The sequence below is a fragment of the Budorcas taxicolor genome, chromosome 24 (assembly GCF_023091745.1).
Source record: "Budorcas taxicolor isolate Tak-1 chromosome 24, Takin1.1, whole genome shotgun sequence".
Taxonomy (NCBI): Eukaryota; Metazoa; Chordata; class Mammalia; order Artiodactyla; family Bovidae; genus Budorcas; species Budorcas taxicolor.
The window spans coordinates 26,422,017-26,437,856 of record NC_068933.1 but is presented as its reverse complement, the minus strand read 5'-3'; the positions used below and the strand labels follow the sequence as shown (position 1 = coordinate 26,437,856).

Below are 15,840 nucleotides of genomic sequence, written 5' to 3'. Positions count from 1 at the left end.
ACAGTAGAAACTAACACAACATTGCAAAGCTACTATACTCCAATAAACACTAATTAAAAAAAATTACATTCTCAGCCAGGCCTTGCCTGACCACCTTACCGTAAAATTTCAGTTCCCTACCCTCATCCACACACCTCATCTCTCTTTCCTTTATTATTCTCCACGGAATTTTCACCTTCTGACATATCAGGCATTTGACTTACAGCCTATCTCTCTCCAAAATGCAAACTTCCCAAAACAGAGCGATTTGTGTTTGTTTTGTTCACTGATGGACCTAGAGCGGCGCTCGGTAAATATCTGTGTAATTAAGAAGGGGGAGATCACTGTTCAATAGCATGAAAATCTAATAATGCCCTACCCATAGACTTCAACTCCCTAAAAATTAACATGCCTAAGTACTCTGACTTAAAACACTACTAAATTAGCATCTTAAGGATGTTAATATCCGCTTCTGTAGGGAGAATATTTACATACTGACACATAACCAGAAAACAACTCAATTTTAACCAGGAAAAAAAAAAATTAAAGACTGAATATTTTGAATTCAAAAATCCAACATGATTTGTTACATTACACAAAACGGAGGCGGAAAAGGAGAACGAAAACGTCCATCCTTAAGGAACCTCCCACCCAATGCCCAGAGACCTACTCTGTGGGACTGAGAACCTCCTAGTCGGAGAAGGCTAGAAAGATACCCCAGGGCGTGGAGCCTGAAGCAAGGTTGGAGGGACACGTTACCCTGAGATGAGCCAGTTCAACGGGACTCGTCCATCAGCTGGATGACCTGTGCAGCGACCCAACACCACAGCCTGGAACCAGGTATCCGGGTTCGATACCGATTCAACAGACCTCATTCCCGCGCTGCGGAGCCCACGCGGGAGGACCACGGCGCACGCAAAAACGCGTCACTCCTGGGACACAGACCTTCCCCACCCCCGCGTCCGGGCTCCGCCACGCCCCCAAGTCCTCCGCTCGCGGAGCGCCGAGCTGCATTCCCTCCCACCCTAGCCCAGCTGGCTAGGCTGCGCGCATGCGCGGAGGGGCCCTCCCCGCCGCTAAGCACTACGGGAAGTGTAGTCGCCGCGCGGGAGCCGGTGGGCCGCCCGAGTCCTACATCTCAGCGGTACCTGGAGAAGTCAGACCAGCCTCGCCTCAGCCGGGTCCTCGTCTCCATCTTCACACCTGTCCGGTCACCTCACGCTCACTCCCCAGTCCCACGCGCTGGGCTTCCGTCAAAGCGGGCCACAGAGGAGAGCCCGAGACCCGATCTTCGCTTCAGCGGGCTGTGCTGGAGGAGGCGGGGTCCACTGCCTGCCTCCCGCCGCCCCCCTCCCCGCCCCCTCCCCTCCTCCCCGGCGGGCGTCGGGCCGGTGCCCGGAGAGCGGCGGCGGCCCCCGCAGCGGCCGCTGGAGGGGCGGCGGCGGCGGTGGGCGCCGCGGGCGATGCCCCTGCCCGGCTGCTCCGGCGCGGGGCGGTGCGAGCGGCGGCGGCGGCGGCGGCGGCGGCGGGGGAGCAGGCAGGGGGCGGCGGCTGCCACAGAGGGGCCGAGAACTGGCGGCGGCGGCGGCGGTCGTGAAGGGCACCGGCGGCGGCGATGATGGTAGTGCTGATGTGAGTGTCTGCTGACTGGGGGACCCGGGGGCTGCCGAGCCCGAGGCGGGCGGCCCGGCGCAGAGCGGGAGCGGGAGGCCAGGGGCGGCGGAGGGATGCTGAGCGCCCAGTGCGGAGCCGGGAGACGCCGCCCGCCCGCCAGTCCGCTCGCCCGGCCGCCGCAGCCCGTCCGGGAGAGGCGGGGAGCCCGGCGCTGCGGCGGCCCGATGTGGGGGTCCCGGGCAGAGGCTGGGGCAGCGCAGGCCGAGGGGCGTCTGCGATTGTTCTCAACACCCCCTCCCCCACCCCACCCCGTGTGTCTGTTTGTCACTTGCAGCTGAAGATGGAAAGAGCCAGGCGAAGGGGAGGCGGCGGCGGCGGCGGCGGCGGCCGTGGCCGCGGCGGCAAGAATGTAGGGGGCTCTGGCCTAAGCAAGAGTAGACTGTACCCCCAGGCCCAGCACTCCCACTACCCCCACTACGCGGCTTCAGCCACCCCTAATCAGGCTGGGGGCGCAGCCGAAATCCAGGAGCTGGCCTCCAAACGAGTGGACATCCAGAAAAAGAGGTTTTACCTAGACGTGAAGCAGAGCTCGCGGGGCCGGTTCCTCAAGATAGCCGAAGTCTGGATAGGGAGAGGCCGGCAAGACAATATCAGAAAGAGTAAACTGACCCTCTCCCTGTCGGTGGCAGCGGAGCTGAAGGACTGTCTAGGGGACTTCATCGAGCACTATGCCCACCTGGGCCTGAAAGGCCACCGGCAAGAGCACGGTCACGGCAAAGAGCAGAGCTCCAGGAGGAGACAGAAGCACTCAGCGCCCTCCCCGCCGGTCTCGGTGGGGTCCGAAGAGCACCCTCACAGTGTCCTCAAAACAGACTACATCGAGAGGGACAACAGGAAATACTATCTAGACCTGAAGGAAAACCAGCGGGGTCGCTTCCTAAGGATTAGACAAACCATGATGCGGGGGACTGGCATGATAGGTTATTTTGGCCACACTTTGGGCCTAGAGCAGACTATTGTCCTCCCAGCTCAAGGAATGATCGAGTTCCGCGACGCCTTGGTTCAGCTCATCGAAGACTATGGCGAAGGGGACATCGAAGAACGCAGAGGTGGAGACGACGACCCCGTGGAACTCCCTGAGGGGACTTCTTTCAGAGTGGACAATAAAAGGTTCTACTTTGATGTGGGCTCTAATAAATATGGAATTTTCCTGAAGGTAAGTGAGGTGAGGCCACCTTACCGTAATACTATTACCGTTCCGTTCAAAGCTTGGACAAGGTTTGGGGAGAATTTTATCAAGTATGAAGAAGAGATGAGGAAAATTTGCAACAGCCATAAAGAAAAGAGCATGGATGGCAGAAGGGCCAGTGGTGAAGAACAAGTATGCCTCGACTAAGATGAAAATGAACTCCATCAGGCAAAAGTTAAAATCATAGATTGGCTAAAAGAACTGATCCATACTCATTTGAAGAAATTTCTCCTCTTTTGGGGCCCTTTGTTATCAGTAATACCTCTAGTAGTTTATACTTCAAGGAGTCTGATTCTCATGTTGTGTTACCGGTAGAACACTCTTAATTCTTATGGGAACTCCTGCCTTCCCAAAGCTAAATAGTTTAGCTGCTTCAACTGCTCCAGACTATTGAAGTATGCAAATCAGCACAAAGTATGACATTCTGACCTTCTAAGTACCCTAGCTAAGATTTACATTGCACTATGACATAAGCCTGAAAAAAATACATATACCTAGTATGGAAGTGTGAATTTCTACTTAATAAGTTCCCCCCAAAAAGGATTCCATGCCTACTTCATTAAAAGCTGCTAGTATTACCTGTAGGACGGTTACCACAGAAACAGAAATTGACTTGTATTCTAAATATATTTATTTATTTATAAAAGGACAAGTTGAAATATATTCATTGTCCATTGGATAACTGAATATTAAACAGTCCCATTAAAGAATCAAATCTTAGTTACTATAGTATGCTATAATTTCAAATTTTGTGGTAACCCTACAGTTTATAGTTTCCATACCAACGCCATGAGAGTTTTTATTGGTTATTCTAAGCTAGTTACAATCCTATCTTCACCTCTGATGATTGTATCATACATTATTAGTGGCTTTCCAAAGTTTCAGGAATTACTTTTTATGTCACTGTTGCGTGGGAGGCTTCATCCTATGGCTTTGCTATGGAAATCTTGATATTTTACCTTTTCATACTAATTTGAAGGTTGTAAGAGGTTCTTTCCCAAAATATATCATAGACTCAAGGTGTTAACATTTTTTGCTGCTGCTTTAACACTATTTCAGAGGGGTTGGTGCACCAGTTATCTGATATAAAAATACATCTATAATAATATATTTTAGTAGCACTTTTAGCACCTTAAGACCATTTCAACACTTCCAGTATAAACCTGACTTTTACAGGTGTTTTAATTCCAGGAGAAGTTTTCTCTTTTCTAAAAAGCGTTTAGAATAAACATAAAATTTCAGCCTGAAAAAATATTATTTGAAGATTGGTTATAAGCATATTTGAAAAGAAAATTCAGGCATTTTCCAAGGTGCTCTTTATGATACTTAAAAAAGTTTACACAAGACTCACCCATTTACTTGTATGAAAAATTACTTTCCAGGAAGTGCCACTGCAATTTTCCAACACCTAAGCAGTTTTTTAAACAAGTGGATATAATGTATATGTGTACCAACCCACCCTGTATTAACTGACTGAAATTTTATCTGTTGAGCTGAATTTTATTCTGAATGAAATTACTGTCTTTTCTCTTGGCTTTACTCACCTCCCACACAATAAGTCCATATAATCATGTTTAGGAGCCAAACACTGATTTCAACCCCTAAATATAGCTCTCATTGATGAGAGCTGACTGCACGGATTGAGATCAGAATGTAGCTCTTCTTCTATATGCTATAAGTAATTCACAGTTATTTTAGCAGTTGTTTTCCCTCCAGAGGATGTCCCCCAAAAGGTCACTAAACGAGATGAATTAGGAAAATGAGTTTCCCTAATTCATGTTACTTAAAAACAAGCAGTCAGTAACTCAGATGTATATGCTGGTGTTGGCTTCCGGATTGTATTTCCGGTTTCCTCAAACAGTGTGAAGGAATCTCACTAGTTCGTTATAACTGTGGACCATCTGGATCACTGTGGAACGGCTGAAGGTTAGAAGATGATGTTAGTACTAGAGTTAATAGCACATGGTGGGTGTTGAGACTCTAAAAGTAGCAAGGATCTTTAAACAGTCCTCACTGTAAAGTAACTATTATAGGCTTGATAAAAAGTAGCTTTGGGGTCTAGGAAGGAATGGTGTGCCCTTGAATTACAATACTACTGATTGCTTTGCTGCCCATCATAGTGCCTATGAGTAATAATTAACCTGTCAGATTTTGGCAAACTGGAGCTGTGAATATTCCACTATTTGAGCATTCCTATCACCATTGCTGTGACTGTGTACTCTCTCTTAAAACCTTCTCTTCTAATATATTTATATCCGTTAAGTCTAAATAATTTCCTTTTTGGATTTTACTCTGGTAAGATTTGAGTATGTGTGTCTATATATATATATATGTGTGTGTATGTATATATGTGTGTTATATATATAAATAGACACACACTACTATGTCAGACGTAAATATCTTCAACTCATTGTATATAAATATTATTAGTTTAATTTTTCATTAACAATTTAAGTTAAAAATGGGTTAAGCAGCCAAATTTTCTACATGGTATGTAGAAAATATACTTCAAAGTTTTTACCATCTCAAAGCTATAGATTGCATAGATGCATATATACCGGCAGTTGAATATACTTTAAAATCATTAAGCCTTCTGCCAGTCCTTTAGTTTCTTTTTTTCCCAAAGTTAATGTTCACTGAAAAAGGAAATGATGCTATGATTTTTTGATACTTAAAATTTCCAATCATTCATTAGCCATAATCCAGTAAGATCCAGTCCAAAACTCTGGTATTAGGACATGTATTGCCATGTATCTTATAAAACAAGCTACTACTCTTATCTGTGCAATATACATTTTATTTATTGTCATTTGTATCACAAATGGAGCTGCAAGTGTACATGGTATTCTTCAAAATACTAGGATCCCTGCCTTAAAGATATAAAACTCTTAAGGCAACTGGATGTTAGCAATCAAAAAGTGAGCATTTAAGTTAGTAACCAAAATTACTCTTTCACTATATAATTCTAAAACACTGATGATGTTTGCACATAATAATCCAAGCATAATGTGGTACAGACTCAAAACTGTAATCATATAAGCTGATAGTACGAAATCTGGAAACGGGTTCCTCTTCATTGTTGGCAGTGTGCTCCTACCAATTGAAAGCAGCACTAATCTGTTGCTTATATGCAAGAGATGCAATGTATTATAAAAGTATTCAACTTCTGCCACATTTTATAATTTTCCTTGTTAAAGCCCCAAACTGCCATGTCCCTTAAACTTGAGTCAAACACAAGCTTATTTGCACTAAAGAGCATGGCCAAAAAATAAATGACAGGGTGGAAAAGCTAGTTGGAACCTCTTGAAATAATGGGTTCTAATGGGGGAATTTCACATTTGTCTATTTGAAAGCTGTATGGTCCAGGCAGACAATCTGTCAGTTCACTAATTTAATAATGCACTTTACCTTTTGTATATAAAAGATGTACATTTATGCCACTTGACTGGTGGGACGTGTTTCAATAACTGTAGTTTAGAATCTGTAGGGTGAGCTCTTGCATGCATATGTTTGTGTTGGAACTGCTGTAGTAACAAGTTTCCATTCAACCAGTGTCATGGAGAAGGCTAGAAGATACCTCTGAAGTAAATCCCAAGACACCTAACAAAGAATTTTAGAGTTCATATTTGTATTCTTAAGGACTAGAATCAATTAATCAAACTCTTTCTAGCCCAGACTAGTATTACAGTTGAGATTATATCTAATTGACACTCCCCATAATACCCTGAAAATGAATTTTGGGAATTTGTGCAAAAAAAAAAAAAAAAAAACTTTTAATGATTCCGTTTCATTTTTGATGCATGTTTCACTTACTAATGAAAAGACAGTACCTGGTACTGTATTAGAATTCAAAGTATGATTGGCTGATATGGCATCATTAAGAAAATAACCAGACTCGAGACATAAAGTTCAAATTAAGGAAATGCAAAGAAACTAAGAACAATTGCCAAAATAAATATGACATTATTTCAAAATTTGCAGAAGAACTAACTTTCACCAACCGAAAAGGGTATTAGGGGATTTAGTGTATCCTTCCATCCTGAAAACTTCCTAAGATGTACATTTGAAAAGTAGATAATTGTTGCTTAATAATAGGTTGTATGTACTTTACTAAGAAACACTGTGTACTAACGATTCATCAAGAGTATACTATATTTACTGCATTCATTTTATATATGTGGATAAGAATACATTATATAGAGTGATCCTATCTTAATATACTCATGTATTTATATTGTAATTTTGCAAATATTTTCAGTAAAATAAACATTTATCTGAGCTGCACAATCTGAAGAGGATGAAATTGGAATATACCTTCAGACATTCAGTTTTAATAAGCAGCTGCCATGGAAAGTTGATATATGTACTATCATTCCTTTAGATTTTATGTTTATTTTAATATTTAAATAGGACTTGATTGGAAACTTGAAGTAGTGTACTGAAAATAATTTTTTTCATAAGTATGAGTTTCTTTTTTCCTGCTTATTTCCAAGTATCTTTCATTGGAACTATTTATAAAATCGTATTCCAAGCTTTATATAAGAACTTTGCTTAGTCACCACATAGTTTGAAGTCTGTCTTTTACCAAAACACCAAACATCTTTGGCAGGATAAAAATCTAAAGTAAACCACAAAGAGAATTTAAAATTGACTCTATGCCAACAGAATAATACAGATGTAATATTTATCCCTGCCAAATTCAGATTCTTAAAATCTTTCTGGAGTTTCCTTCAAGATTCTTTGAATTTCATAGAGAAATAATGGCTCATGGCTAGCCCATCAGAGGAAGAGAGGAGAGATGTTCGCATGCTGTTAAGACAATCTATAGTCCACAATGCTGTAGAAATGAGGTACAGGGAAATGTGTTTTTCCCAATTTAATGTCTTGTGAAAGTTGAGTTTTTAGATCACAGTTACTCTGTCATACTCAAATTTATGTAGAAAAACAGTTCATATGTTAGTGTATTTTCTTGAGTAATGTCAAAAATTAATCTTTTCTCCTTAATTTGACATGGTTTTTTAAGTAATTTAAATTTATTTAATCAATATTTTTGAATAGGGAAAACCTGCATATAGTACAAAATTTAGATGCTCCAGATTGATAGACACTGAAAGGTAGCAACTAGTGTTACCAATTTCTTGTGTATCCTTCTAGAGTTACTCTGCATATACACATATGTATATATACACATATTCTTTTCAAACATACAATTAAAAATATATAGACACTCTCTTGTACCCAGTAGTATCAATATTAGATCTATCATTACAAGTGTATTTTTCCCCTTCTCCTTTAGATGCCATGTTTGATCTAGTTACTATAGCATTTAATTTGAGCTATTTATGACACCAAGGGAACCCCAAGGAAATTTCAAATGACTCCCATTGGAATTTACTCAAAGTGCAAATATATGTACATATCAATTTTTAAATGTATTTAAAATCAGTTCTCCATCCTTATTCCAAACTACTTTGTGCTCATATCTCTCCCTCTTCTGCCCCTCAAAAAAGTGGTGTTCTTTTTCTTGATGTAATACAGTTCAGGATGTGAAATTGTTTATCCAAAGATTATTTTAAATTAACTGTGTCCTCATGAAAAATACCCATATTTAAAAGCTTTAATAAATTATCACTTTTAATCAGTTTTTACTGATTATGTTACTATTATTTTTATACAAAGCCCTTACCATTATTAGAGAAAATCAATACTAGAACCACCACAAAAGGTTACAACCCTGTTGAAGATTGTTGATTTAATAACATGAGCATTTATATATGTATAATAAGAAATGTATAGTTATTAATGAATCATTCAGTTAGCACTTAGTCAAATCCAAGACTAAACAAAAAACAGAAAATGCTAGTTTTGATTATTTAAAGCATTGGGTCCCTGGACTGAGTCTATCAGATATCCTTGAGACCAAAAGGTACTATGATGATTTGGAAAAAGATTAAATACCTTAGGGCTATGTGGTTAAAAATACAACTAAACCATTTCTATTCTCTGCCAGAATAATATAAAATAGCACATATAATTGTTTAAAAATGTAGCATAATTACTATTCCTGAAAATATAAACAAAGTTGCTTTAATAGTTCCCCAACCCCTCCTTGCAAAAAGTCGTATTTCTCTTTTTAGTCGCATCAAGGAGGCATTTTAAGGTCACTTTTCTAATAGCCAATAGGAAAAGATTATGATCTGAAAGATTAATGTCCCATACTTGAACCATGAAGGATCCTATCTAGTTATGATTTAAAGCAACCAAAGTAAAAACTCCAATACTATTAGAAATATCTTAAAGAGTATATGGGTTGAGAAAGAATTTTTTTATGGATTAGTATATGTAAACTTTATGAAAATGTTTAAAGACTTAAAAAATTAAAGCACTTTAATTCATCTTTAGAATAATCATAATTGATGGTATGATTTTCTGTTTGTAACATGAGAAAGGTGTTGTTAGAAAGCAAGATTGTCTTAAACATATATTTTTAAAGCTTAATAGTTTGCTTCTTTCATTTTAGTGAATAACTCACTATCCTTTGCAGAGTCTAAAACATTGGTTAAGATTTCCAGGTATTTACTTGTTTAAGCTTAAAATGGTGTGTTGCTATTGTTCCTTTTTTAAAAAGAGGGATCAAAAGGAAGGTAAATTCACCTTTGGAAAGAGTTTTGCTTACGTTTAGGCTAAAAATATTAATAATTTTCCATCCTTGTAGCTCAGTCAGTAAAGAATCTGCCTGCAGTGCAGGAGACCCAGGTTCGATCCCTGGGTTGGGAATATCCCCTGGAGAAGGAAATGGCAACCCACTCCAGTATCCTTGCCTGGAAAATCTCATGGACAGAGGAGCCTGATGGGCTGCAGCCCATGGGGTCGCAAAGAATCGGGCACAGCTGAGCAACTAACACACATCCTTCATTAAAGAGTGTCCCATGTTGATGTTTTCTGGTAAATTTTTTTCCAAACTTTACCTTCTTTGCAATATCCCTTGTGAAAAATTGCTTAGCCTTATTGAGGCCAATAACATCTAGTAAATAAACTTACTGGAAATGAATTAGTGCTGCTGTAGTGAAAGTAGTTTGTAATGTGAATATGGAGAGAATACTCTTTTAAATGAGATATACGATTTCTTCTTGAGTGTTGTTGACTTTTTTCTGAGATTGAATAGCCATTGTCTGTACTTTGATTTTTACCTCTTTATACTTAGTTTCCATATTATTCTACTCAAACTATTCATTGTTCCCAGGAAATACTAGGAGTAAAGAAAAAGGAAAGTAATCCCTAAGAAAAGAGTTTACAGTATTTAAAAATTTTAAAGTCACTGAAAGTGTAAGATTGTGGAAAAAATGCTTTTGTTGGTTTTAGTCTTTATCAAGGGATTACCTTGTAGCTCAGTCAGTAATGGATCTGCCTGCAGTGTAGGAGACCCGGGTTTGAACCCTGGGTTGGGAAAATCCCCTGGAGAAGGCAGTGGCACCCCACTCCAGTATCCTTGCCTGGAGAATCTCATGGACAGTGGAGCCTGGTGGGCTGCAGTCCATGGGGTCACAATGGACTGAGCGACTAATACTAATTACTTAGATCGTAAAGAATCTACCTGCAGTGCAGGAGACCCAGGTTTAATCCCTGGGTTGGGAAGATCTTTTGATAAGTCTTTATCAAGGTAGCAATAGAAATCTGATTATTTGATATGGGTAGAGGCAGAATGTCTTAATCTGAGACGCCTACATTTTGAAATATTCAGTATTTGGGTTCTTTTAGAACAAATAATTGTGTTTGTTGTGGGTTTGATGAAGTTGTTGTCTAGAGGTCACAAATATAAAAGAAATAGAGAAGAGAAAGGTGGTGGCTGATTATTTTGCTTGACTATAACAAAAGAAGTCAGTCTAATAGAACTGAGATAAATAAGTCCTTCTCAGAACGAAATCTGTTTATTTAACCTTTGAAAGAGCATTTGAGAAAGAATAATAAGACCTAATTCTGCCAGTTTCACTTTCGCTTTTCACTTTCATGCATTGGAGAAGGAAATGGCAACCCACTCCAGTGTTCTTGCCTGGAGAGTCCCAGAGACAGAGGAGCCTGGTAGGCTGCCGTCTATAGGGTCGCACAGAGTCGGAGACGACTGAAGCGACTTAGCAGCAGCAGCAATTCTGCCAGTGTATGGCCTGACCCTGAGCAAATCATTTAAGTTTGGTTCAGTTGTTTCTTTATGTGAAACATGAACAATTTTGTCCTAGAAGCTAGGGTTCCCTCCTACTCTAAACTTTTAAAATTCTGTATTGAAGGAGAGCGAGAGAAAAAATACATGAATAATACCTGAACTGGAAAGTGTAAGAGATGCTCTCTTTATATTAAAAACAACTGTAATAATGTAACAACCTGAGAGGATGCCCGAAAGACCAGCAGAAGTGTCAGTTGTAGAATGTGTGTATCCCTGTAACCACACAAGAGAAAATTTTGTTCCTAGTCTTTAGAACCAAATTGTTGAATATTTACTCTGTAACTATCCTAGGCTTTAAATTTTTTACCAAATATTTTTGTTGTCTATTCAAGGTCTGCTTTGTGGAAAGCAGCATCACTAGATCTATACATACCGTAGTCATTTTTTTTATATTAAGAATTATTAAAGTTAACATCAGTTTTTGAAATGCCATTGTTCCAGAATTGACCATAAATTATACTGCTAAATAATATACTGCAATTATCATCACATTTGTTCTAGACAATCAGATATTTCCTTTGACCCCAATATCCTTGGTCCTATTGAATGTCTTATATTACAAGTCATGACATTTAACAGAGAATATCAAGAACGCTGAACTTCCAACAGTATTGTTTTGCTGTAGAGGACTGTAACTGCTAGCGTGTGCCAAGATAAAACATAATAAGTTTGTTTTATTTTTGTTTTTAGCCTTGAGAAACTACAGAGGTTGGTGATTGGAGAGACAAGAAGCATCACACAGGTTTTTGTCTCAAAGGCTTTTATTTGGGCATCCCAGTCCTCCACTGTGCACTGCCACCATCACTGCCAATAGAGGGGAGTTAAAAAGTTAAAAAGAGTGACTGGCCTCCCAGGTAGCTCAGCTTTAAGGAATCCGCCTGCCAATGCAGGAGATACAGGTTTGATCCTTGGTTTGGGAAGATCCCCTGGAGAAAAAAAGGGCAACCCACTCCAGTACTCTTGCATGGAAAAATCTCATGGACAGAGGAACCTAGAGGGCTAGAGTCCATGGGATCGCAGAGTCAGGCATGACTTAGCGACTAAACAACAGCAATCACAAAAAGTGACACCTTTCTCTCTAAACCCGTCTTTTGAAGGCCTATCTCTTTATCAAAGACAGCATTTTAGAGCAAGGAAAGTGTATTTTGAAGTGCATATACACATATGTGATCTGTCAATTTCAAAAATACCTGTTCACATAAAATTCCATTGCAGAAGCATTTAATGAAAGCCTGGTGGTGGTTCACGCTAGTAATCTGATCAACAGATTCTGTAGAGTGAATTGGCTGTTGTAGAAGTTTGTTTGTTTTTTTTTCTCTCCTTCTCCTCAAAATAGCAGATCCATTTTAGATTCATGATTGCTTCTTCTTCAGTGTAGTTTGAAATCTAACTCAGATGAAAAAGAATAGTTTGGCAGTTCTTTACCCTAGCCATTTTGTAGAAATTTTTCTCAGTTTCCCATTTCAAACCCTCCAAGCAGCTTCACCAAAAGAACACACCTAAGTGACAGAATTACCCAGCAAATGAAACAACGAAATCTTGAGCTAATGGCTTAGGAATAAAGATATGGATACATACAAAACACCTTGTATGTACAGAACTTTTGTACAAAACATACAGAACTTTTCTTACCATTTGCTAATTTACTTCAGAAACAGCTGTATTTTACATCTAGGTCCTTTAGCAATATGATTTATACCAATGATTGTCAGTCTAGAAGTTAAATAAGTAGAATAGTCTGAAGTTTCAGCTGCATTTATTATGGGGTTTTATCTATTGGGTAGGATGCATAAAGGGCTTACCAAGTGGCTCAGTGGCAAAGAATCTGCCTGCCAATACAAGAGACGCAAGAGACTCGGGTTCTAGACTCGCAAGGACTCTTCCTGAGTCAGGAAGATCCCTGGCCCCCTGGAGGAGGAAATGGCACCCCACTCCAGTATTCTGGCCTGGAAAATCCCATGGACAGAGGAGCCTGGTAGGCTACAGTCAGTCCACAGGGTTGCAAAGAGTCAGACACTTTTGCATCAGACACAATTGAGCAACTGAGCGCACATAAACCGATCGATCACTGGTTAGTAAATTCCCTCATAAGGGTAAACCATGTCATCATCAGGCATAAAAATAGAAATTTAGGCGCTGTCACTTATAAATAACCTTCCTTATTTTTCCCATCCCGTCTGTACATTTTACCCTATTGAAAGTGGTGGTGGTGGTTCAATCGCTAACTCATGTCTGACTGTTCACAACCCCATGGTCTGCATCATGCCAGGCTTCCCTGTCCTTCACCATCTCCCAGAGTTTATTCAAACTCATGTGCATTGAGTCAGTGTTGCCATCCAACCATCTCATCCTCTGTCACTCCCTTCTCCTCCTGCCCTCCATCTTTCCCAGCAATAGTCTTTTCCAATGAGTCGGCTTTTCACATCAGGTGACCAGAGTATTGGAGCTTCAGCTTCAACGTTAGTCCTTCTAATGAATATCCAGTGTTGATTTCCTTGAAAGTGGTTAAGGACTCTTTTTCTCTCACTATCACCGTGGCCCCTCTCTATCCTATTTATTTGTTCCAATGACTACTGAAACACCACAAAGAAAGGCTAAAGCTCATTTGAAAATATATAAATGGCCCTATGAACTTGACTTTGAACTCAAAGAAGGGCTGCTGCTTCACTTAACTAATTTCAACACTGATTAGAACTTCTGTATAACAGTTTAAGATGAGAAAACATTTTACTTGGGATGATACAGCCTGAAGGGTCAGTTACTCCCACTTTTCAGTACCCAGAAGGTCTTCAGAAAATATTTTGACTAGCATGATTGACAGGTAATTTCAGAAATGAATTTAGCCTCTAGGAAAATTGTACCATGACCATTTTCAAACAGAAGGTATTAACAAAAGGGAGAGTCAAATAAGATTTATCAGTACTAATAACTACTAGTACCATGCTCTAGGAAGTACTAATAACTATTGTCTTCCATGCTCTAGGCTTTGCTAGACATCTTCTACTGTTCAGTTCAGTCGTTGAGTCGTGTCCGACTCTTTGCGACCCCATGAACCACAGCACGCCAGGCCTCCCTGTCCATCACCAACTCCTGGGGTCCACCCAAACGCATGTCCTTCGAGTCAATGATGCCATCCAGCCATCTCATCCTCTGTTGTCCCCTTCTCCTCCTGCCCTCAATCTTTCCCAGCATCAGGGTCCTTTCAAGTGAGTCAGCTCTTTGCATCAGGTAGCCAAAGTATTGGAGTTTCAGCTTCAACATCAGTCCTTCCAATGAACACCAATGACTGATCTCCTTTAGGATGGACCTCCTTGCAGTCCAAGGGACTCTCAAGAGGCTTCTCCAACACCACAGTTCAAAAGCATCAATTATTCGGCACTCAGCTTTCTTCACTGTCCAACTCTCACATCCATACATGACCACTGGAAAAACCATAGCCTTGACTAGACAGACCTTTGTTGACGAAGTAATGTCTCTGCTTTTTAATATGCTTAAAAAGGTTGGTCATAACTTTCCTTCCAAGGAGTAAGCATCTTTTAATTTCTTGGCTGCAATCGCCATCTGCAGTGATTTTGGAGCCCAGAAAATAAAATCAGCCCTGTTTCCCCATCTATCTGCCATGATTGATGGGACCAGATGCCATGATCTTAGTTTTCTGAATGTTGAGCTTTAAGCCAACTTTTTCACTCTCCTCTTTCACTTTCATCAAGAGGCTCTTTAGTTCTTCATTTTCTGCCATAAGGGTGGTATCATCTGCATATCTGAGGTTATTGATATTTCTCCTGGCAATCTTGATTCCAGCTTGTGCTTTCTCCAGCCCAGCATTTCTCATGATGTACTCTGCATATAAGTTAAATAAGCAGGGTGACAATATACAGCCTTGACATACTCCTTTTCCTATTTGGAACCAGTCTGTTGTTCCATGTCCAGTTCTAAGTGTTGCTTCCTGACCTTCTACAGTTATCCTCATTTTAATATAATTCTCCAGAGGCTTAGAAACTGGTTCAGAATATATTTGATCCTTATTGACACAAAGCCAAAGAGTATGCTCAGTTAGGCCAGACTGCATTTAAGACTTACTCTGAGATTTAACCCCGAACTAATAAAGCACAATCTACCCCAGCCACCACTGTCAATAAATCTGCCTCCCATTACTGGGAATTAATTTTAATCCAAAACTATTCCCTATGCCTGGGGCTGGTACCACCGAAAGACACTTACTTGCATGAACATTTATCTAGCTGGTTAAAGTATGATGCTAATCTAACTTACTTGATTTTTGGTGTAGATTATAGATTGAACCTCTCATCTTGATCAATTATTTCAAATAAATGTGAATAATTTTTTAAAGGGATCAGATGATGAAAATGTAGATGATCACCCCAGTTCTACCCGAAGGGCACAGAAGAAACAAATTACTATTCACTGTGGGTCAGTTCAGTTCAGTCACTCAGTAGTGTCCGACTCTTTGCAACCTCATGAACCACAGCACACCAGGCCTCCCTGTCCACCACCATCTCCCGGAAGTCACTCAAACCCATGTCCATTGAGTTGGTGATGCCATCCAACCATCTCATCCTCTGTCGTCCCCTTCTCCTCTTGCCCTCAATCTTTCCCAGCATCAGGGTCTTTTCGCATCAGGTGGCCAAAGTATTGGAGTTTCAACTTCAGCATCAGTCCTTCCAATGAACACCCAGGACTGATTTCCTTTAGGATGGACTGGTTGCGTCTCCTTGCAGTCCAAGGGACTCTCAAGAGTCTTCTCCAACACCACAGTTCA

The 15,840-nt window shown here is 40.5% G+C and overlaps 2 protein-coding genes across 2 annotated transcripts in view; one reads left to right on the top strand and one right to left on the bottom strand.

Moving 5' to 3' along the window:
- The window catches only part of WRN (WRN RecQ like helicase), a 113,466-nt gene extending 112,669 nt beyond the window's left edge, over window positions 1-797 (bottom strand). The window contains exon 1 of the mRNA XM_052661475.1: window positions 739-797. The gene's annotated coding sequence lies outside the window, so the exon portion shown is untranslated. The remainder of the gene's footprint in view (window positions 1-738) is intronic.
- Window positions 798-1,933: 1,136 nt separating this feature from the next.
- PURG (purine rich element binding protein G) overlaps window positions 1,934-15,840 on the top strand; it is a 39,652-nt gene continuing 25,745 nt past the window's right edge. The window contains exon 1 of the mRNA XM_052661507.1: window positions 1,934-2,809. Within this exon, the coding sequence (XP_052517467.1) occupies window positions 1,934-2,809 (876 nt within the window). The remainder of the gene's footprint in view (window positions 2,810-15,840) is intronic.